We start from the raw sequence: 22,398 nt of genomic DNA on the forward strand, positions 1-22,398 counted from the left end.
AACCAAGAAATCAACATTGGTCCGTTGCTATTAACTGATCTCCAGGCATTATTTGGATTTCACCAGTTTTTCTACTAACATCCCCTTTCGGTTCCAGCGACCAATTCAAGGTACTGCCTTCCAGGGAGTTCCCTGGCAGTCCAGTGGGTTAGGACTCAGCGCTTTCACTGCAGTGGCCCAAGTTCAATCCCTGAGATCCCACAAGCCATGAGGCGCAGCCAAAAAATAAATAAATAAAGATACTGCCTTCCATTCAGTTACTATGTCTCCTTAGTCTCCTGCGATCTTCGACAGCTTCTCAGTCTTTCCTTCTTTTTCATGCCCGTGACAGCAGTGAGGAGTGCTGGTCCATTTTATAGAATGTCCCTCTGTTGGAGTTTGTCTGAGGCTCTCTTCCTTTTTTTTTTTTTTTTTTTAACTTGACTCCGCCTGGTCTTTAGCTGCAGCATGCAGGATCTTGGTTGCAGCGTGCAGGATCTTGGTTGCAGCATGTGGGATCTTTAGTTACTGCAGGTGGGCTGTCAGTTGTGGCATGCAGGATCTAGTTCCCTGAACAGGGATTGAACCCGAGCCCCCTGCATTGGGAGCACGGCATCTTAACTGCTGGACCACCAAGGAAGTCGCTGATGCTCTCGTCTGATAGGCCTGGGTTGTTTGTTGGGTGCCGTGGTCTCCTCACTGCATCATAGCCAAGGGTACATGATGTCAATGTGACTTATCACTGGAGATGTTAACCTCGGTCATTTGTTTAAGGTGGTGTCTGCCAGGTTTTCCTACTGAACAGTTCTGGTTTTCCTTTTCCAAACTGTATTCTTTGGTAGCGAGTCATTAACCCCAGCCCACACTCAAGGCTCCTCCATATTTTAACAGAAATGTCTACTGAAGATGTTCTGTCCCTGTCTCATTCGTGTACTTTGCGTGTTCAGGGAAAGAGAGCTTATATTTTAGTTCACAGGTCTCTGCACTGAGGACCCACACAGGTGGGCTGCACCCACGAAAGGACACCTGAGAAACCTCCTCTGCACACGGACCTGACTTAGAGGCAAGATCCTGGACTTGAGGTCTGAGCTGTGTTCTGGGATGGGATGAGATGCTGGAGGTCTTAGGAGGGGCCAGAGGGTAGACAGTGGGGAGCTGCTTACGTTTGGGGCTCCCAGGACCCTCCTAGCGTTCACACACTTGGTAGACCCTTCCCATGCTGGCTCTGGGTTTGGCCATGTGACTTGCTTGTCCACTGGGACATTAGTATGAGCAGTGCACGCAGAGGCTTAATGGGATGGTGGCCCACTGTGTCTTTTAACATTCCCTCTTGCAAACCAGAAGCAAGATAGTCTGTTGAATGATGAGATACGACTTGAAAAGAGGCCCTGGAGGATAGGGGCCACCTTGGACATTCTGGCCCCAACTGAGATCCCAGCTGATGCAGCCATGTGAGCAATCCCAGCTGCCCGCGCGGCGTGGAACCTTCCAGCTGAGCCCAGCCACCCACAAAACCACGAGAACCAGCGCATCATTGCTGTTTGAAGCACCTAAGGTTAGCGTGGTTGGTTATGTAGCAACAGAAAAGCCACTTGTCCTTCACCCTCGAGTCCTGCTTTCCCTCCCTGCCTTCCTAGCTTGGGTCCCACACTCCAGAATTTTCATCACTCCCTTGCGCCCCCCCCAACTCTTATTGTATTGTCCTGGCTAAGCCCCAACGCTTGCGAGAGGAAACTATCTGCCTACTCCACACCTGCGTCCAAGCAGCAAAACTTTGTGAGAAAAAAACATAACACCATACTTGCTGGCTGTTTAAATTTATAACACACATCTCAGGTGGGCTCTGCACAGGCCAGACCATCTTACTGTGTTTTCCTCAACCAGTTACTCTCCTGTGCTCTGGAAAGTGTTTCACATTTTGTCTCTTTCCTTTGAAACCTCCTAATCTCCACCTCACCCACCCACCCACACACCCACCCTCACAAAGCTGATAACATTCTTTATCAGTGAGAATTGGGGCTTGGCTGCAAGTGTTAGAAAACTCCAAACAAAATGGCTAAAACCGTAGAAGTTTTCGTTTTTTGCAGAGTCTAACAGAAGCCATCTAGAGGTGGCGGGACAGCTGCACAGTCCTCAAGCTCCAAGAGTCTACCTTGTTGCTCAGCCATCCCCAACACACGCACTCTGGCTGCTTGAGGTCCAGTAATCATGGATGCATTCCAGACCACAGAAAGAAGAAAACGGCAAAGGTAGGGAAACTCCTCCCTTCAAGGACACTTTTAGACCTTATACGTACCAATTCTTCCTCTCTTTTTAAAGTATAATTGACCTACACCACTGTTAGTTCCAGGTGAACAACATAGTGATTCGATATTTCTTTACATTAAAAAGTGATCTCCAGGATAAGCCTGGAGTTACCATCGGTCACCATAAAGTGATTATGGAATTATTGATTATATTCCCCAGGCTGTATATTTTCTCCCCATGATTCATTTATTTTGTAACTGGACGTTTGTACCTCTTAATCTCCCTCACCTACTTCACTCATCCCCCCCGCTCCCCTCTGGCAACCACCCATTTGTTCTCTGTTTCTATGACTCTGTTTCTGTTTTGTTTTGTTTGTTCATTTGCTTTGTTTTTTTCAGATTCCACCTATAAGTGAAATCATACAGAACTTGTCACTCCCTGTCTGACTTGTTTCACTTACCGTAATACCCTCTAGGTACATCCATGTTGTTGCAAATGGCAAGATTTCATTCTTTTTTATGGCCGAATAATACTCCATTGTATATATGGACCACTTCTTCTTTATCCACTCACCTACTGATGGCTACTTAGGTTGCTTTCGTATCCTGACTATTGTAAACAATGCTGCAGTGAACATACGATGTATATATTTTTTCAGATAGTATTTTTCTTTCTTTTGAAAAATACTCAGAAGTGGAATTGCTGGATCATATAGTAGTTATATTTTGAGGAACCTCCATACTGTTCTCCATAGTGTAGGAGGGTTCACTTTTCTCCACAGCCTCTCCAGCATTTGTTATTTGTAGACATTTTTTAAAATTTATTTTTTTTTTTAATTTATTTTTGGCTGCATTGGGTCTTCATTGCTGCGTGTGGCCTTTCTCTAATTGCAGCGAGTGGGAGCTATTCTTCGTTGCAGTGCACGGGCTTCTCATTGCGGTGGCTTCTCTTGTTGTGGAGCATGGGCTCTAGACACGTGGGCTTCAGTAGTTGTGGCACATGGTCTCAGTAGTTGTGGATCGCGGGCTCTAGAGAGCAGGCTCAGTAGCTGTGGCGCACGGGCTTAGTTGCTCCGTGGCATGTGGGATCTTCCTGGACCAGGGCTCAAACCCGTGTCCCCTGCATTGGCAGGCGGATTCTTAATCACTGCACCACCAGGGAAGCCCTTGTAGACTTTTTAACGAAGGCCATCCTGACCAGTGGTGCAGGCTCACTGGTGGGTGGGGCTGGCTGTGGGGCACAGGGGATCCCAGGTCTGGTGCCAACTTGCTGGTGGGTGGGGCTGGATGCCTACACACTTGGCTGCTCAGCCTACTGGCTGGTGGGCAGGTAAGCCCCCAGCACTAACGGGTGCACTTGGTTTAATGTTCTAGTGCTGCCATCTGGAAATTCTTAATAACTTTTTAACAAGGACCTCTGCATTTTCAGTTTGCATGGGGCCCTGCAAATTATGCAGCTGGTTCTGGTTCCAGGGACACTCAGCTGATACAATGCACAAAGACCTGGGTCGTGAGCATGGCCCTGAGGAAAAATGCTGACAGGGAGACCCAGGTGCCTCCTCTGCTCCCACAGTAGCTTCCAGCACCCAGGAGGCAAGAACACCCGCTGGACAGGGAACATGGGACTGGGGTTCCAGCAGGCAGGCAGAAGTGCGCTCCAGGGATATGGTGGGTCTACTCCCCAGCAGGCCTTGAGCTCCGGCCTAGAGCTGCGCAGGGGAAACTCCACTAGAGTCCTGTACAGGATCCACCCCTAGGCACAGTGCTGGACCGTCGGTGGTGCCCCCATCCCATTGCTGATTGGACTAGAACAGCACCTGACCCAGACTGGACCAATCAGATTCTGACTCCTGGATTCTGCTCATTGGTCAGCACTTCTGAAGCTTGGAAGGACCAGTTCACTGCTACTGACCAAGAGAGGCAGTGTGTCCCACACGTGTTCTAGAGGCCTGGCTACTTGTTACCCTCAGTCGCAGTTCGACCCCCATCTTCCAACCCAAACTCCGGGGTTGCTCCCTGAAAGGCTCCCTGAGGCCCTGCGAAGTGTGCACCACGGGAGGGCCCTGGGGCGGCAGCCCCCACCGCACGGAGGAAAGGAGCAGGCTTGAAGCAGGAGGTCGCTTTATTGAGAAGAAGGACAGTGGTCGGGGGGAGGTGGGAGATTGGCGGGGAAGGGAGAATGCAGTCCCGGGCTGGGGGAGGGGTGGGCGCCAGCTGGCAGCGTCACAAGTCCTGGGCTGACTTGTGAGAGTTCCGCTTGTCCTAGGCACCGGTCTTGCGCAGCAGGATGCCCGGGCTGAAGGTGGCCCCCGGCGGCCGGTGGCGGACCACGTGCCGGTACGACGTGGCCTGGCAGTCGAAGTAGTTAATGTTGAGCTTCCGGGCAATATGACGGCCGAGATATTCCATTTGCTGTGCGAGCGGGTGGCTGTCAGCTCTTGCCCGAACAAGAGCTGCGCCGGAGGCGTCCCCTCCCTTGGCCAGACTGCACCTCCAGCCCTGCCTGCCCCCCCACCGGCGCCCTTTCCCGCCGGCTCCCAGCTCGAGGGCCTGGGCCAGGACCCTGTTGTATGCACCCTCCACCTGCGAAATGGCCCTCTCTTAAGACCCGAAACAGTGGCTGGCGTCATGTTGAACCAAGGAGGGGAAGGAAGAGTGTCTGGGACCCCGTGGCAGGCTGGGAGGGACCCACCTCGTAGCGCTCCGACAGCTGCACCAGCACCAGCGGCTCCAGCTTGTGGCCGCACAGAACCAGCTGGAAGAAGCACCTTCCGTAGCCTGGCAAGGGGCAAGCTGCTCAGTCCCAGGTCTCTGGAGAGCCGGGGCCGGGCGGGGGCTCCGGGGGCGGGGGCTCCGGGGGCGGGGGGCTCTGGGGGCGGGGGCTTGGGCCGGCTGTCTGCTCCTCCCCACTCCACGTGGCTTCCCCTTCCCCTGCACGCCATCCCCCAGTCCGCGGCCCGCCCCGTGCGTCACCATCGGAGCTGAGCGCCATGCGCACGTAGACCAGGTGCAGGGGGCCCTGACACACGGTGCGGCCCTGGATGGAGAAGTGGTACACGCCGTGCACGTGGTTCAGCACCAGGCGGCGCCGCGGCAGCGACGAGATCATGAGCCACAGGCCCACGCCCACGCCGTAGGCAGGAAAGCCCCAAGTCTCCTGCTTCTCCACCTGTGGACGCCGCGGGGACTTTCTGAGCCGCCGCGGGACCCGGGGGCGGGGCACCGAGTGGGGGTCCGGCCCCCAGGGTAGGAAGGCCGTGGGGGGCGGGCCCAGGAGCTCAGACCTCGCTCACAAGCCCGAAGCTGACGAGGAAGATGCAGACGATGAAAAGCAGCGTCCCCTTCCACAGCGTGTCCAGGTAGTACTCGAGCACGAAGACTGGGGGAGGCGCGGCAGGGGCGCGTGAGGATACCGGGCCCCCTGCTCGCAGCCCGAGGTGGAAGTGCCAGGGATTGGGCCCGGAATTGCCCGCCGCCCGCTGGGCCTGGGGCCGCCGTCAGGGTCCAGCCTGCAGTTCCAGCGCCCACGCAGGCCGCAGCCGGTCCGGCCCCGCCCCGTTCAGATTCCAGGCCCCGCCCCGCGTCCCCGCTCCGCCGGGTTCTGGTCCCCCCGCAACTGAGTGTCGCCCTCACCGTTGGGCTGTTGCTGCGTGAACGGGTAGAAACTGTTGTTCTTGAGGCGCTTGGCCAGGCTGCGCTCGGTGCAGAAGAGTCCTTGGGCCCAGAGCTGGAAGGGCTTGCTGCCGGAGGTCGTAGGCAGGCCGGTGACCCGGCCCTTGGGGGCCTGGGCCGGGTACAGACCGCCAGCTGTGCGGCTCGTCTGTTGCCACCGCCACCGCCCAGTGCTCACAGCCACACTCATACCTGGGAGAATAAAGCCTTCAGGGCTGCGGTCCAGGAAGGATTGGTTCTCAGGCGGAGGCAGGGGAGCGACACCAAGTGGCGGTGTAGGCTGGGCTACGCCGGCTTCTAGAAGCTCTGGGCGGCGGGTTCTAGAAGGGGCCGTCCTATTGAGCATCCTTCTCCAGGGAGTCACCCCGCCCCGCCCTGCGGTGGGCGTGCACTTCCCCGCTAGTCCCCACCCCACCGGAGGCCCCCTGTACAGCCTGGTTCACAGTCCTCACCTGAAGGCTGGGGTAGTGGGACATCCCAGGCCTGAGCTCGAGAGGAGTCTATAGGCAGGTGCCCCACCACAAGCCCCGTGGCTGAGCATGGCCTCCCCTTCTCCATTGCCGCCTCTGCCCAGGTCAGAGGGCCATATACAATCACAGACAGCTCACCTTAGTGTCCCTGAGGGTGGAAAACACACACACACACACACTCACACTCAGTCCAAGATTTGAGCCCAGGATTAAGCAGGCAAGGCACGGCCGCAGGCTGACTCAGGAGCCCTGCGGGGCTGCCCCCAACACCACAACACACAGGTTCTAGCCCCAAGGAGTTCCCTCAGGAACAACCCCTAGCCTCTCACTGGGATCCCAGAGACCACACATGAGTTCCTAAAAATGTTTTATTGTAACAAAATAATCACACATCCAAAACTGGGAACGGGGTCAGGGCGGGGCTGGCCGGCTGGAGCTGCCTAGCTGGGAGCGGGGAGGCTGGTGAGCAGCTGCTGCAGACACCACCGGACTTCCTCTGGGCCCCTGTAGGCCCGCTTCAGGCCCCGGCGAAGGCAGCGGCAGGACTCCAGGTTGAGGTACAGCAGGCCTGGGCAGCGGCTGATCACAGAGCTGTGGGGGCGACGCAGGCCACGGGAGGCTGAGCCACTGGCCCCAGGAAGACCCAGGCACAGCGCGGCTGAGCCAGTCTAACGAGCCCTCTCTACGCTTGCACCGCAGCTGGCTCTGCCACCTACAGCCGTCCAGGCCCAAGCCCAGTACCCCTGGTGTCCTGAAGGCCAACCCCAAGCAGGGGCTGGGCCAGTGTGGGCTCCCTTTCCAGACCCCTGGAGCTGGCAAGCCAGGCCGGACAGGGGATCAAGCCATACTGGCTCCAAGGAACTGGCGGGGCTGGGGATGCTAACCTGACAGTGCTCGGTGTGACCCGGGTGCCCCGGAGGTTGAGGGAGCACAGTGCCAGGTGCGAGCCCCCAGGGGTGCCTGAGAAGGCAGCTAAGGCCTGCTCCAGGTCCTTCTCACTGAAGCCCTGGCCACTCAAGTCCAGCTCCTGCAGAGTGTGGCACCACTTCTGAGTTAACAGAAGGCTGCCCTCCTTGGCTAGAGTCAGCCGGTCCGACATGCCATACAGGCCCAGGTGAAGCTGCTCCAGCTCTGGAGGAGAGAGAAATGGGCATGAGCTGTGGGGTGGGCAAGAATGCCCACATCCCACCTGCCCAGCCACCACCCGGGGAGTGCTGACCCTGACATGGGAGATCATGCAGGCCAGCAGGTGTGATTCGAGCACAGCCGCGGAGATCCAGCAAGCGCAGGTGAGGGGAGCCGTGGAGCAGGCGGTCCAGGACCTCGTTGCTCACAAAGTTGCAGGTGGAGCTGGCAAGGCAGAGCTCCTCAAGGCTGGGGAAGCCTGGGCCAGGAGTCATCGCTCGCCCGGAAGGCTTGGGCAGCCACATCAGGTTCAGCAGCCGCAACACCTGGGAGCGAGGCCCAGGCTGCAGATGGGGAGGGGGGTGACAGGTGGAAGAGGTGGGGCGGCAGGTACCTGCAGCTGGGGGCAGCCTTTCTGCAGGGCCTCGATAGGCAGCTGGAGGGGAGTGCTGTTGTGGCTGAGGCCGGTGCTCACCTCCAGGAGCTGGAGTTGTGGGCAGCAGCTGCCCTGCAGAGGTGGGGGAGGACACAGGGTCGGAGGCCTGGCAGTCCCTGGCTCAGCACCCAGCTCTGCTCCTGCCCGTCACCAACCTACCAGCAGTGCACCCAAGATAGCTGTTGTCTGGGAGCTGTAGGTCAGCCACAGCTTCCGCATTCGGGGCCCCGCCTCCTCCAAGAAGCTTACCACAGCCGTGGACTCCACCTGGAGACCCAGCACAGAGGTACCAGTCAACTCAGCCCAGGCTTCCTTGGGGCCCCTGGGGACTCCTGGGCTCACCATGGAGTGCTGTATGTCCAGGCTGTGGAGCTGGGGGCAGGCTTTGGCTAGCATGGTCAGAGTATCAGCAGTCACACCGTGGCAATCGGAAAGCTTGAGGAAGGTGAGCCGGGGACAGGACTCGCTAACCAGCTGTGGAGGACAGAGGGCCAGCTGGGGTTGGGGGAGGGCAGGCTCTGGTCCACAAGGGAAACAGACCAATGGCTGGTGCCAACCGCACTTTACTGCCTCAGCAGTGGTCTCCTTTCTGGCCATGCCAGGCCCACCTGCGTGCTCCCACCTCTCACACCTCTCTGCTGGAAGACAGGCCAGGAAAGGAGAACCAAGCAGGCATCTCCATGGGGCACTGTTGGGGCCCACGGTACCTGACCCACTCCCTGGTGGGTAACCCCAGAGTGTCATGGCTGGCGTGCAGGGCAGCCTCGAGCTCTCTCTCACCTTCAACACAGGGGGTACCTGGGACTTCCAGTGGATGAGAGTCAGTCTCTGGAGCTGTGAGAACCTGGGCCGACAGCAGAGGTAGAGCTGCACAGTGTTCCCACGCTGCCCCTTCTACCAGCCTTCTCCCCACCCATCACCTTCGTGCAGGGATGCGGGAGGGGGCCTGGGGCTTTCACACAACACATAAGTGGAATGAGGAGATAAGGAAAAGATGGAACTGCTCACCGACTGGGCATAAGCCACTCCAGGGAAGCAAGAAGCTTCTTCTCAGTCTTGGTCCCACTCTTGGCGGGGCGGCCAGCCAGCGGGGGTGACAAGGTGAGGGTGTGCCAGAGCGCTGGCTGGGAGGCGGCCTCGTGCCAGAGGCGGCACACGCGTGCAGCCCTGGGAGAAAATCTCTGCTGAGGGGCCGGGCCTTTTGTGGTCGATGCTCGCCCTCACTGGCTGTCGCTATGGGGTTTTCTAAGAGGAGGGACCTGCCCCCCGCCAACTCTCACAACGCTGCGGACCCCTCAGTTCAAAGTCGGGCCCCTGGGATTCCAACTGGACGCCCTGAGAGACTGCGCTCTCTGGGACGCGTGTGTGGGCGCTCAGCCACCCGCTGAGTGCCTAAGAGGTCCGCCTGAGACCCGGCGCTGTGCGCGATGGACCTGGGGTACCTGCCAAGGAAGGGTATAGGCCCATCCGCCGCCACCAGCAGCCCGAAAATCTGCAGCAGGATTTCCAAGGGAATGCGGTCGCCCCAGCCCGGGTCGGGCTCCTGCTGCGATGCGGGCGCGGGTGCGGGTGCGGTCCTGGGCTTGGCCTTGGCCACAGCGGCGCGGGCCCCGTGGAGCCGCAGCCGCTGAGCACGGCGGGCGGCGCGCCTCTGCGCGCGGGGGCGGGCAGGCCCCGGGCCTGGCAACACCAGCAGCATGCCGTCCGACTGCAGCAGGTGGTAACCGGAGCCGCTCGGCGCCAGCCGATCCCACCACCAGTCCTCCGCCGAGCGGCTCCGCGCACCGGCCAGCGGCAAGATCCGGACCTTTTGCCGGGCCCGCCGGGCCACACCCGGCGCCATAGCCACTCGCTGCGTTCCCAATTCCGCCCAGGGGGAGCGGAAGAGGCGGCTCCTGAGGCGGAAGGGGTGGGGCCGGCGGAGGCGCGGCTTGCCTCGGGGGGCGGGGTCAAGGCCCGGGGCAGGCCCTGCCCTCCCCGCCCCTGGACTCTGCACTAGATTTCCGGAGCGGGATATCAGGCGCTGGGGTCCGCCGGCTGGTGGCTTCTCCGAGTCCCGGCGGGTGAGTTGGAGTCCTCGCTCCCGCTCGGCTGCGTTTTCCGGCCCCACCAGTTCTGGGCTGGGGCCTCGACCCTGGGCCGGAGGCGGTGCCCTCGAAGTGTGGCGGGATGGCCAGTCGCCGGGTCAGGGAGCGCGCGGGTTCAGGACCGGGAGGCGCAGGCACCCCAGCGCACCGGTCGGCTCTCCGCCACTCCGCTGACGCTGCGAGGGGTGGTGCCCGCCGCGGCCGCACCCCCAGCCCCGACTTGGCTCCGGCTGTCCGGGGTCTCGCAGAAGCCGCAGAGGTGTGCTTGGCGCCTGAGAGGTGGACCTGTCCCGGAGTCCTTGTCCCGTATTTGTGGGGGGAGTGCTCTGGCGGCCTCGGTAACTCACACCCGAAGATCATCTCCCTCTTTCATCATCCTCCCCTGGGCTTCGGCGCCTTCTTGCTTCCCTGCCTGACAGCCTTTGCTGTGTCGTGATCCCGGCACAGGCTGCCGGTGTGCTTGGTCCCTTCTCCTCCCCATCCCCCACCCCCGGCATCCCCCCAGTTTCCCTGGTCTTGGCCGTCTGGTCCTTTCCTGACTATGGTTCTGTGTCTCTCCCTTGTGATTCTGCATGCATGTTTCTTTCCTTCAAGCTAGACGAAGTCTTCACTTCAGTTCCCGGAGGAGCCGAAGCGTCTTTTTTGGACCTAGGTGGGGAAAGAAGAGCTGGCTGTGACCTTTGCCTTGTCCTGTAGGCTCCAGCCTTGGGCTAAATGGCAGCACCCCCGCTGGGCCGTCTGGTGCTGACCCACGTGCTGGTAGCCCTCTTTGGCATGGGCTCATGGGCTGCCATCAACGGGATCTGGGTGGAGCTGCCTGTGGTGGTGAAAGACCTCCCCGAGGGTGAGTCGATGTGGGCAGTGGCGAGGCTGCGTGCGGGGGAGGTGGGCTGCAGCTGCTCTCTGGCCCTGCACATCCTGCACCTGACACGGCTTTCTCCTTTTTTTCCTTGCAGGTTGGAGTCTCCCTTCCTACCTCTCTGTGCTTGTGGCGCTGGGGAACTTGAGTCTCCTGGTGGTGACCCTGTGGAGGCGGCTGGCCCCGGGCAGGGGCGAGAGGGCCCCCATCCAAGTGGTGCAGGCGCTGAGCGTGGTGGGCACGGCCCTGCTGGCCCCTCTGTGGCCCCACGTGGCAGCAGTGGCGGGGCAGGAGCACTCCGTGGCCTTCCTGGCTCTCTCCTTTGTGCTGGCGCTGGCCTGTTGTGCTTCGAATGTCACTTTCCTGCCCTTCCTGAGCCGCTTGCCGCCTTCCTTCTTGCGGTCCTTCTTCCTGGGTCAGGGCCTCAGTGCCCTGCTGCCCTGTGTGCTGGCCCTAGTGCAGGGTGTGGGTCGCCTCGAGTGCCCACCGACCCCCACCAATGGCACTCCTGGGCTCCCCATTGACTTCCCAGAGCGTTTTCCTGTCAGCACTTTTTTTGGGGTCTTGTCCGCCTTATTAGTCGTTTCAGCTGCCGCCTTTCAGGGTCTCCTGGTGCTGTTGCCGTCACCACCGTCTGTACCCACGAGAGGCCCAGAGCCTGGCCTGAAGGTGGGAGCCCCAGGAGTAGAGGAAGAGGAAGAGGCCTCACCCCTGCAGGAGTCTCCCAGCAAGGCGGCAGGCACCACCCGCAGCCCAGAACCTGCGGCCCATTGGCTGCTTTCCACCCGTGGTGTCGGCCTGCTGGGCCTGCTGGCCGTCACCAACGCTCTGACCAATGGCGTGTTGCCTGCTGTGCAGAGCTATTCCTGCTTGCCCTATGGGCGCCCAGCCTACCACTTGGCTGTGGTGCTGGGCAGTGCCGCCAACCCCCTCGCCTGCTTCCTGGCCATGGGTGTTCTATGCAGGTATACAGGCGGCCCAGGCCACTCAGGGTGGGACTTAGGGGTGAGAGCCTGGGCCTGAGCCCTGAGTTTCTGCTCGCCCCTGGCAGGTCCCTGGCAGGACTGGGCAGTCTCTCCCTGCTGGGCATGCTCTTCGGGGCCTACGTGATGGCGCTAGCAATCCTGAGCCCCTGCCCTCCTCTGGTGGGCACCTCTGCAGGGGTGGTCCTTGTGGTAAGTATGTCGGGGGACAGTGAAGCAAAGAGGGTGGCAGTAGGGAGGGGGTTCGCCCTAGAGGAGGGGCATCTCGCGCTCAGCCTGCTGCCGTGTCCACCTTCCCAGGTGGTGTCGTGGGTTCTGTGTCTCGGCGTGTTCTCATACGTGAAGGTGGCTTCCAGCTCCCTGCTGCACAGGGGGGGCCAGCAGTCGTTGCTGGCAGCTGGCGTGGCCATCCAGGTGGGCTCTCTGCTCGGCGCCATGGCCATGTTCCCTCCCACCAGCATCTACCGTGTGTTCCGCAGTGGGAAGGACTGTGTGGACCCCTGTGGCCCCTGAGCCCGAGCAGGTGGGGACTCCGCTCCACTCCACTTGTCTTCGGCTTGGGGTTGCCACAGTGCCTGCGTGCCCACAGCCCAGGGAGGCCCACCCTACAAGCAGCCTGCTCACGGATGCCTGCGTACTCCACAGGAGAACCTGGCACCGCAGGCCAGGTTTGGGACCACAGAGCAGGCTCGGAGCCAGGGCCCGGCTGGGCACGTGGATTTGGCCCAGGCCCAGGACCTGTGTGGGATTTGTACAATAAAGCGTGTCTATTCCATGAGTTGGTGCTAACCCCGGGAACACCTCTTGCTGTGTGGATAGACCTCTCCTGAGCTAGAGCGGTACCCTGACCTGTTCGACAGGGGCCTGTCCCACTTCCTGGGGCACTCCTAGGTCCTGGGGGTCACAGGACCTCCTCCTAAACACAGATACACATACAGTACTGCCCAGAGGGAGGGTGAAGGCCAGCCCCCAGGGCCTGGAGTGGAGACCACGGACCCACACGGGCTACGGCGGTCAGAGGCTGTGGTGGGCGAGCCAGCCAGGCACGAGGGTCAGGCCGCACGGGCGGCCTTGTAGTCGCTGTCCTTGTGGCCTGGGTGTGGCCCCCTTTCCCACCGCTTTACGGGGGGATCCTACTGGGGGATCTGCGCCAGGGGCTTGTTGCCAGGTCCTGGCACAGGAAGGGCTCGGCGAGTGGGACTTAGAAGAGACTGGGGTGTGAGGGTCCAGCCGACCTTGGGGTCCTTCTGCCCAAGGACGTGGTCCCCTCCCCCAAACCACCAGCCTCGTTTGTAGCTCCTGTGATCAAAGCTGCAAAGGCCCCAAACCCTTTATTCACACAGACGCGACAGTGGCTGCCTTCTCCCTGGGCTGCTGGCAGATGGCCCTGGCTCTGAGCAGCCCACGCTCTGTGCCCACCCTGGAACAGCAGTCCAGGCCTCTGCTTGTTGGTGTCTGCGCGGAGCCCAGCACCAAACACAGGCTGTGCTGCACCGGGGGCTCCCACACCCAGGGCTGGCGGGGACTGGAGTGCGGCCCGAGCCGGGAGGGCCAGGAGGATCTGAGAGGGGATTCAGACGGAGGCTGCCGCGGAGCCGGGGCCCAGGCTTCTAACGCGTCCTCTGTGCCTCCTGGGCAGGTGGGGAGCAGAGGCTCCCGGGGGGCAGGACACCTGAGCCGGGAGCCAGTGTGACTGGCGTGGTACTGAGAGCCCACTCTCACAGACAAGGGGCCCTGCAGCCACCAGGGGCCGGGCGTGGGCACCGAGAGGAGCGGCTCCTGCCCTGCTGGCCAGCCCTCCCCGGTGCCCTTTCTAAGCTTCTGAAGCCGCCTGTCCTGACTCGGGCTGCGCGGAGGCTTCTCAGGGTCTTCCTCCCCGGCCTTGGCAGGGCCGGCTGAGCTGAGGGACCTGCTGGCGGGAGGGAAAGATCCCTAGGCCTTGACCCCCCCATCAGGCATGTGGTGGGACCAGGCTCCCACGTGGCCCAGCCCTTAAGGCAGAAAGCCACCGCCCTGGAGGGCGCTAACCATTCGGCCCCCTCACCGGGTAGGGCTGGGGAGGGGGGCGCCTGCAGGCGGGTGTGGGCCACGGAAGCCACCTCTGGAGAGTGGGAGGGAGGAGGCCGAGGGCGTGACAGGGGTGGTGTGGCCCCGGGCCTCCGCACCCTCCGCTCACCCCTCCCCTGCCCACCCTGGGGCGGAGGCTGGTGGAGCCTCCACCCAGTTCCTTCCTGCCTTCCCTCGCGTTGGGCGTCTGTGGAGCCTCCCCTGCTGGCGTGTGTCTGTGCCCCGTGTGCCAGGTGCAAAGGCCCCGGGAAGCAAGGCACGGTCTCCCGAAGGGGGGGCGGGGGGGGGCGGGGTGGCCTTGAGCCCCGGAGGCCAGGACTGCAGGGGTGGCTTGGAGGAGCCCCTGCCGTTTGGTGTCTCCGGGGCATCCGGTCAGCTCCCCGAAGGGAACAAGGCAGGAGCCCAAACAACAACGGTAGGAAGACGCCTTGGGGCCAAGTCCTAGAGAGCCGCTGGGCACGCCCTTCCTGCTCTCTGCGGCGTCCGGGGCGTGAGGCCAGTGGCCAGGAAGCAGGGCGGCCCACCACGCCAGCCCCTCAGAGCCGAGCGCCCCCCAGGGCCCTACCCGGGCACCCACGCCTCCAGCTGGACAGCAGGTGGCCAGCCACTCAAGCTCACAGCCCTGCCCAAAGGGACCCTCAGGCCTGGGGCAGTGAGGAACTTGGAGGAGACCCCAGAAGGGAGGCGGTGTCCAAGGCAGGATGCAAGGCACCGTCCCCTGTGTGAGAACAGAGCTGAGCCGCGGGCCCTCTGTGGTCTGTGGCTCAGGTTCTCGACAGCAGAGAAGAGCCAGCCAGGGTGTGCCCTGCCACGCGCAGCCCCTCTGCAGGTGTGCGGCCGCTGCCCCAAGACAGAGAGGGACGAGGCTCGCCGGCTCTGGTTGAGCAAGTAGAGGTGGGGCCTTCACCTTCCTTCAGTCCTGGCTTGGTCAGCCCACCGGGGTCCCTAGGCAGGTGTGGGTTCCGACGTGGGCGTGAGTGTGACAACACCTGGGTGAGGGGACGGTCACACCCCTCATCTGCGCCTGTCAGAGCCCCACTGCCTGACCTGGGGACAAGGGAAGAGTCCTTTCAGGGCCTCCCTCCCCTCTGTGCATTCAAAGGGACCTCCTCGCTTCCGTGGGGAGTGGGGCCAGAGGATGGGAGTGTGGGAGGGACTGGGCCTCTGGTGAGGGAGCGGGTGCAGGTCATCAGCAATTCCAGAATCGGCCACTCTCGGACCAGGCCCACACTGTCTTGGGGTGCTGCCCACCTCAGTGGGGCCACATGCTCCCCACTGCACTTTCCGGGGGCTCAGAGGCCCCTATCGTTCTAGTGGGCCGTCAGTCACAGGCCCCTGCCTTCCACCCTTTGGCTGGGTGGGTGCCCGGCTAGTCCAGCTGTGGTACCCACCCTCCTGCCCATGGGGATTGACCTGGGAGCCCTGGCCCCGTGGAGCAGGTCAGGCTCCGGCAGAGATTTGTCTCGGGGGGGGTGTCAGTCATCCCCAGAGCTGTAAATATCCGGACTACTCAGGGTGCACTCCAGAGGATGAAGGCGTCCCAGAGGCAAGCAGAGCGAGGGGTGGAGAGAGGCAGAGCTCCGAGAGCGTTCCGGGATCCCCGGGGCCCAGCTGTACCCGAAACTAAATCCCTTGCACTTGCAAGTTATGTGGGCCCACCATTTCTTGCTTAAGTTGAGTTGGTTGGTTCTTGTCTGCCACAGCTGCAGGAGTTGTGAAATCCTCTTTCGTCTCCTCTCTGAAGCCTTTAGGACTGTTCAGACTTTGCAGGCACAGCACTGGTTAATCCTTCCTTGCCTGGGGGAGAGCCGGTCATTTCCTTGGAGACTCTCCCTGTCGTACTCGCCATGACCCCTCCGTCTCCCAGGCCCCCACCTCCAGCTCCTGAGCAGGGTGCTTCCCTGACCCACTTGCAACCTGCGTAGAAGAGTCTCCAGGACGTCTGACCCTCTCAGAACACCTCAAGCCAGGTCAGTGGGGGAAGAAGGCAGGACCTTCCTCAGGTGGGAGGAAGTTACTGTCTGCGTAACTGTATGAGCTAAATGAAAGGCAAGTGGCAAACCAGCCTGGAAATTTCCCTCATTTTGCAAGAGAGGCAGGAAAGCCAAGCTCTTTAGAAAGCAGATTGCAAAAGATTCCCTACCTGATCCCTCGTTGACACCCCCGAGCCAGCCCTCGATATTCCCTTTGAAAAACATCCTGTGGACAGCAGCCTCTGAGAGCGCCGGGGGGCACCGAGCGGGTAAGTGTTGTGGCCGGGGAGACCAGGACGCCAATTTTCTAAAGGCAGGTCTTGGGAAGGCAGCTCCCCGGCGCCCCGCCCCCCGCTGCAGGTGTCCATGCTGCCCATGCCCCCCACCCCCACCCCAACGGTGACTTAAGCCAGAGGGATGCGAAGAGATGCTGAGGCCGGGGTGCTTGGCCTCCAGGGCCAGTTAGCTCGTGGGCTTGAACATCCAGAGAGGAAAAGCAGGCAGATCCACAAACGAAGGTGTCTGCCCTCTGTTGCACTGGCAAAGGTAGTTAGGCAGGAAAAAGAAATAAAAGGCATCCAGATTGGAAAAGAAGTAAAACTATCTCTATTCTCAGATGATGTGATTTTTTTAAAAACTGATTTTCATTTTCTTTTTTTAAAAAATATTTATTTGTTTATTTGGCTGTGCCGGGTCTTAGTTGCGGCACGTGGGATCTAGTTCCCTGACCGGGGATCGAACCTGGGCCCCCTGCATTGGGAGGGCAGAGTCTTAGGCACTGAAACACCAGGGAAGTCCCTCAGATGACACAACTTTATGTTTAGAAACTCATAAGGAGGGACTTACCCAGTGGCAAAGTGTTTAAGATTCCGCACTCCCAGTGCGGGGGACCCAGGTTCGATCCCTAGTCAAGGAACGGGATCCCACATGCATGCCACAACTAAGAGTTTGCATGCCACAACTAAGGAGCCCACGTGCCGCAATTAAGGAGCCTGCTTGCCTCAACTAAGACCCAGCACAACCAAATAAATAAATAAATATTTTTTAAAAGAAAAGAAACTCATAAGGAATCTACGAAAAACTATTAGGACTAAAAAAACAAATTCAACCAAATTTTGCAGATTACAACATCGATATACAGAAATCAGTTGTATCTTTATATACTAGAAGCAACAAATCTGAAAATGAAATTAAGAAAAAATTTTCATTTACAATAGCACCAAAAGAATAAAATACTTAGAAATAAGTTTAACAAAAGAAAAGCAAGCCTTTTACATGGAAAACTACAAAACCATTGAAAAAAATGAAAGATGCGTGTAAATATTCATGGATCAGAAGACTTCGGTTGTTAATGTGGCAGAACTCTGCACACTGATCCAGAGATTCAAGTAATGCCTATCAAATTCCAGCTGGCCTTTTGCAAAAAATTAACAAACGAATCCTAATACTCATAACAAAATGCAGGAGACCCAGAATAGCCAAAGCAATCCTTTTTTTTTTTGACTACGCTGTTTGTGGGATCTTAGTTCCCCAACGAGGGATTGAACCCAGGCTCTCAGCAGTGAAAGCATTATTTACAATACCCAAGATAGGGAAACAACCTATCAGCAGATGAATGGATAAAGAAGATGTGCTACATATATACAATGGAGTATTACTCAGCCATAGAAAAGAATGAAATCTTGCCATTTGTGACAACATGGATGGATTTTTTTTTTTTTTTTTTGGCTGCATTGGGTCTTCGTTGCTGCGTGCGGGCTTTCTCTAGTTGCGGCAAGCAGGGGCTACTCTTTGTTGCAGTGCGTGGGCTTATTGTGGTGGCTCCTCTTGTTGTGGGGCACAGGCTCTAGGCACATGGGCTTCAGTAGTTGCAGCGCGCGGACTCAGTAGTTGCGGCACATGGGCCCTGGAGGGCATGGGCTTCAGTGGTTGTGGCACAAGGGCTCAGTAGTTACTGGGTGCAGGCTCTAGGGTGCGCGGGCTTCAGTAGTTGTGGCGCATGGGCTCAGTAGTTGTGGCTTGTGGCCTCTAGAACGAGGCTCAACAGTTGTGGCTCGTGGGCTTAGTTGCTCTGTGGCATGTGGGATTTTCCTGGACCAGGGCTCGAACCCGTGTCCCCTGCATTGGCAGGCGGATTCTTAACTACTCTGCCAACGGGGAAGTCCCGACTTTTTTTTTTGTTTGCTTTTAGATTTTATTATTTGGGGCTGTGTTGGATCTTAACTGCAGCACGCGGGATCTTCGTTGAGGCATGTGGGATCTTTTGTTGTGGCGTGCAGGTGTGTCTCTAGTTGTGGCGTGTGGGTTTTCTCTCTCTAGTTGCGGCGCATGGGGTCCAGGGCGCATGGGCTCTCTAGTTGAGGCGGGCAAGCTCAGTAATTGTGGCACGCGGGCATAGTTGCCCCGCGTCATGTGGGATCTTAGTTCCCTGACCAGCGATCAAACCCATGTCCCCTGCCTTGCAAGGCGGATTCCTTACCACTGGACCACCAGGGAAGTCCCAACATGGATGGACTTAGAGGTTATTACGCTGAGTGGAGTAAGTCAGACAGTGAAAGACAAATACTGTGCGATTTCACTTAGTGTGGAATAAAAAGCAAAACAAACGAACAAACATAGCAAAGCAGAAACAGACTCATAGGTGCAGAGAACAAACTGGTGGTTGCCAGAGAGGAGGGGGTGGGGGATGAGTGAAGTAGGTGAGGGAGATTAAGAGGTACAGACGTCCAGTTACAAAATAAATGAGTCACAGGTATGAAACATACAGTGTTGGGAATATAGTCAATAATATTGTAATAACTGTGTAGTGATGAAACGGAGCAGGACCCTATGGTCCTTGCCCCCCATGTCCTCAGCCTGCCTTTTGTCTGTGGAAAAACTTTAGCCAAAGAATAAGTTTAATCAGAGAGAAGTGAGAAAATGCAGAAAAAAAGGAAACAATCAAAGGAGACCAAATAATAATAGTTTAGTCATTAAGCAGAGTCAAATTCCTTTAGTTCCTTCTCAAGGGCTATAGATCATATTCTGAGCCGCATCCTGTGAGCTGTCTTACAGATACTGAAACCCCCACCAGGTGGAGGAAGTGAACTACGTGATGAGCAGGCTGGAGCCGTGACAGAAGCTGCCGCAATTCCAAGAACTGGCCTCAAAGAAAAGGGAACAAACAGACCCTGGAACTGAAGATTAACTGTACTTAAAACAATCAAGATGATGCTGGTCAGACCACCAAAGACTAATTTCAAGATGACTGTCAGAGTTGACTGTGCTGTTTCTACACATAGCCCCCTCCCTCTGTCTATAAAAGCTCTTGCCCCTGATTGCGGGGGGCGGGGGGAGTCGGCCTTTGGACAGGTGTCATCCCCCCCACCAGTTGCTGGCATCCAAAATAAAGAAACTTTCCTTTCCACCACCTTGCCTCTTTATTGGCTTTTGAGCAGGGAGCAGCTGGCCCCCACTTTCGGTTACAGTGACCAATGGTAACTAGGCTTATCCTGGGGGTCATTTTGTAATGTATAGAAATATTGAATCACTATGTTGTTCACCTGGAACTAACCTAGTGTTGTAGGTCAATTATACATCGAAAACAAACTCATAGAAAAAGAGATCAGATTTGTGGTCACCAGAGGCAAGGGGTGGGGGGCGGGGGAATTGGATGAAGGTGGTCAGAAGGTACAAACTTCCAGTTATAAGTACTAGGGGTGTAATGTACAACATGATTACTATAATTAACTGCTGAATGTTATATATGAAAGTTGTTAAGAGTAAATCCTAAGAGTTCTCAGTACAAGGAAAACAACTTTTTTTCCTTTTTCTTTCATTTTGTATCTATATGAGATGATGGATATTCATGAAACATACTGTGGTCATCATTTCATGATGTATGGGAGTCTAATCATTATGCTGCACACCTTAAACTTATACAGTGCAAACATCAATTACATCTCAATAAAACTGGAAGAAAAGAAAAAAGAGCATTTGCTTTCAAAGCATATATGTATGTATGATAGTATAAAAATATGTGGTCATATATTTCATATAATATATAGAGATGCAATAAAATATTAAATGCACTAAAAAAAAAAAGAATAAAGTTGGAGGAATCTCTCACAGTTCCCAATTACAAAACTTATTACAAAGCTACGCTAATTGAGGCAAGGTGGTGCTGGATATTCAAGACACATGGATTGATGGAATAGAATCACAGGTTCAGGATGAAACTCTTATATTTATGGTTAATGGATTTTTGGCAAGGTGCCAAGACAATTCAATGTTGAAAGAATAATCTTTTATACAACTGAATATCCACATGCAAAAGAATGATGTTTGACCCCTACATCACACCATATACAAAAATTAACTCAGAAGTGGATCATAGACAAATTTAAGAGTTAAAACTATGAAATTCTTGGAAGAAAACGTAGGATTAAATCTTAACAATCTAAAAGCATAAGCAACAAAAGGAAAATTAGATAAACTGGACTTTATCAAAGTTAAAGACTTCTGTGCTTCAGAGGACATTATCAGGAAACTGAAAGGACAATCCATGGACTGGGGGGAAATGTTCGCAAATCATCTGTCTGATAAGGGACTTGTATCCAGAATATATAAAGCACTCTTACAGCTTTACAATAAGATGACAAATAACCCAATTAAAAATGGGCAAAATATTGAGTAGACATTTTGTAACCAAGCAGAACCCTACGGATCTTCTTGGAACAGACCCCTGCCACACACACACACACACACACACACACACACACACGTCCTCTGCCTGCCTCTTGTCTGTAGGAAAACTTTAGCCTCCTAATCCTTCCCTGAGTTCTAAAGAGTAAATTTAATCAGAGAAGTGATAAAATGCAGAAAGAAAGGAAAACAGTCAAGCAAGACAAAATAATAATAGTTTAGCCAATAAAGTCAAGGACCTTTAGTTCCTCCTCAAGGACTATAGAGACTATTCTGAGCCATGTCCTTGAGCTGATCTGCAGATGCTGAAACCCACACCAGCTGGAAGAAGTTAACTGTCTGCTGCCCACAAGCCCATAGACCTCAGACCGGTTGGAACCAGAAAGTTGATGATGTTGACTCCCGGTTACCTCACCACCAGCCAATCAGGAGAATGTCCACAAGCTGACCACTCACCGCACAACCCTGTCCCTCACCCTGTTTTTGTTTGTTTGTTTGTTTTTGTTTTTTGTTTGTTTCTTGCAGTACGCAGGCCTCTCACTATTGTGGCCTCTGCCGTTGCGGAGCACAGGCTCCGGACACACAGGCCCAGCGGCCATGGCTCAGGGGCCCAGCCGCTCCGCGGCACGTGGGATCTTCCCGGACCGGGACACGGTGTCCCCTGCATCGGCAGGCGGACTCTCAACCACTGCGCCACCTGGGAAGCCCCTGTCTACGTTTTTTAAAAATTGGTTTTACTGGGGACTTCCCTGGCAATCCAGTGGTTAAGACTCTGTGCTTCCGATGCAGGGGCTGTGGGTTCGATCCCTGGTCAGGGAACTAAGATTGCCCGTGCCACACGGCCAAAAAAAATTTTTTTTAATTTGTTTTACTATCTTTGCATGTCATAGAAACAACCAAATTTTTTTGTCTTATTTTGACCCTCATCAGACCCCTTACATTTGAAAACGTTAGGTAGTAAATTAGCCACACCCACTGAGTCTCTCATCTTTGGTTTCACCTGAGGCTCTGCCATCAGCCACAGGCGGGAGACCGAGCCTTCAATGGAGGAGAGCCCGTGAGTCCCTGGGAAAAGGTTGGCACCATGTCCTTCAAACTATTGACCTATCCGAGGACGGACACTCGGGTGACCTTTGGATACCTTGAGGTGGATTCCCCACTTCCAGCCTCTCATGGAGAAGAAGCCCGTGCCTTGCACTGCTCGCCCCAAACCCCGCTAACCAGGAACTGATAACAGGACAGCGTGAGCAGGTGAGAGAAATGCTTCCGTGGTCATTTGCCTGAACACCGTTGATGTTGTTGCAATGCTCTGTTTCCTGGTACTAAAAAAGAAAAGTTCAACCTACTAAAATTTGAAGGTCTAATTGGTGTTGCTGACCAATTAATGAATTGGGCAGCGTGCCATCCAGCAAGTATAGGGGAGTTCCAAAGGGCTCCAGAAAGGTGAATTTTTTTTTTTTTTTTTTTTGCGGTACGCGGGCCTCTCACTGTTGTGGCCTCTCCCGTTGCGGAGCACAGGCTCCGGACGCGCAGGCTCAGCGGCCACGGCTCACGGGCCCAGCCGCTGCGCGGCATGTGGGATCTTCCCGGACCGGGGCACGAACCCGCGTCCCCTGCATCGGCAGGCGGGCTCCCAACCACTGCACCACCAGGGAAGCCCAAGGGGAAGATTTTTAAAAGCAAGACAAAAAACTCATAAAAAAGACGATGTCAGGCTTAGGTCACCTACTTATGGGGGATGGAAGGGGTCATTGTGGCGGATGACTTCCTCTTCCTCTGTGGGTGGAGAGGGCCCATGTGGCAGGTAACCTCATTGGT

The 22,398-nt window shown here is 56.7% G+C and overlaps 3 protein-coding genes across 19 annotated transcripts; 1 reads left to right on the forward strand and 2 right to left on the reverse strand.

Annotated features, from left to right (window-relative positions):
- Positions 1-4,340: 4,340 nt before the first annotated feature.
- TMEM249 (transmembrane protein 249) lies at positions 4,341-6,198 on the reverse strand. The gene is made up of 5 exons (XM_059043383.2): positions 5,859-6,198; positions 5,510-5,604; positions 5,199-5,394; positions 4,918-5,003; positions 4,341-4,637 (listed from the first exon to the last, which is right to left on the reverse strand). Exons 1-5 carry the CDS (start codon positions 6,085-6,087, stop codon positions 4,488-4,490), a joined length of 756 nt encoding a protein of 251 aa, XP_058899366.1. The 5' UTR covers positions 6,088-6,198; the 3' UTR covers positions 4,341-4,487.
- Positions 5,229-19,303, forward strand: SLC52A2 (solute carrier family 52 member 2). 14 transcript variants are annotated; one of them, XM_067017762.1, is made up of 5 exons: positions 5,229-5,584; positions 10,610-10,859; positions 10,972-11,839; positions 11,926-12,049; positions 12,133-12,702. In XM_067017762.1, exons 2-5 carry the CDS (start codon positions 10,730-10,732, stop codon positions 12,685-12,687), a joined length of 1,677 nt encoding a protein of 558 aa, XP_066873863.1. In that variant the 5' UTR covers positions 5,229-5,584; positions 10,610-10,729; the 3' UTR covers positions 12,688-12,702. The 14 variants fall into 14 exon arrangements, with proteins under 14 accessions (XP_066873863.1, XP_066873866.1, XP_066873864.1 ...); XM_067017765.1 differs by lacking the exon at positions 5,229-5,584 and adding an exon at positions 8,033-9,327 and having other exon boundaries at positions 10,712-10,859; XM_067017763.1 differs by lacking the exon at positions 5,229-5,584 and adding an exon at positions 8,035-9,327.
- Positions 6,722-10,102, reverse strand: FBXL6 (F-box and leucine rich repeat protein 6). Of its 4 annotated transcripts, XM_059043295.2 has the most exons (9): positions 9,371-9,820; positions 8,937-9,095; positions 8,709-8,772; positions 8,271-8,402; positions 8,088-8,195; positions 7,887-8,000; positions 7,587-7,818; positions 7,252-7,498; positions 6,722-6,958 (listed from the first exon to the last, which is right to left on the reverse strand). In XM_059043295.2, exons 1-9 carry the CDS (start codon positions 9,769-9,771, stop codon positions 6,808-6,810), a joined length of 1,608 nt encoding a protein of 535 aa, XP_058899278.1. In that variant the 5' UTR covers positions 9,772-9,820; the 3' UTR covers positions 6,722-6,807. The 4 variants fall into 4 exon arrangements, with proteins under 4 accessions (XP_058899278.1, XP_058899276.1, XP_066873843.1 ...); XM_059043293.2 differs by having other exon boundaries at positions 8,088-8,402; positions 9,371-9,821; XM_067017742.1 differs by lacking the exon at positions 6,722-6,958 and having other exon boundaries at positions 6,965-7,498; positions 9,371-9,999.
- Positions 19,304-22,398: the final 3,095 nt, after the last annotated feature.

This window comes from Kogia breviceps, chromosome 17 (assembly GCF_026419965.1).
Source record: "Kogia breviceps isolate mKogBre1 chromosome 17, mKogBre1 haplotype 1, whole genome shotgun sequence".
NCBI classification, from domain to species: domain Eukaryota; kingdom Metazoa; phylum Chordata; class Mammalia; order Artiodactyla; family Physeteridae; genus Kogia; species Kogia breviceps.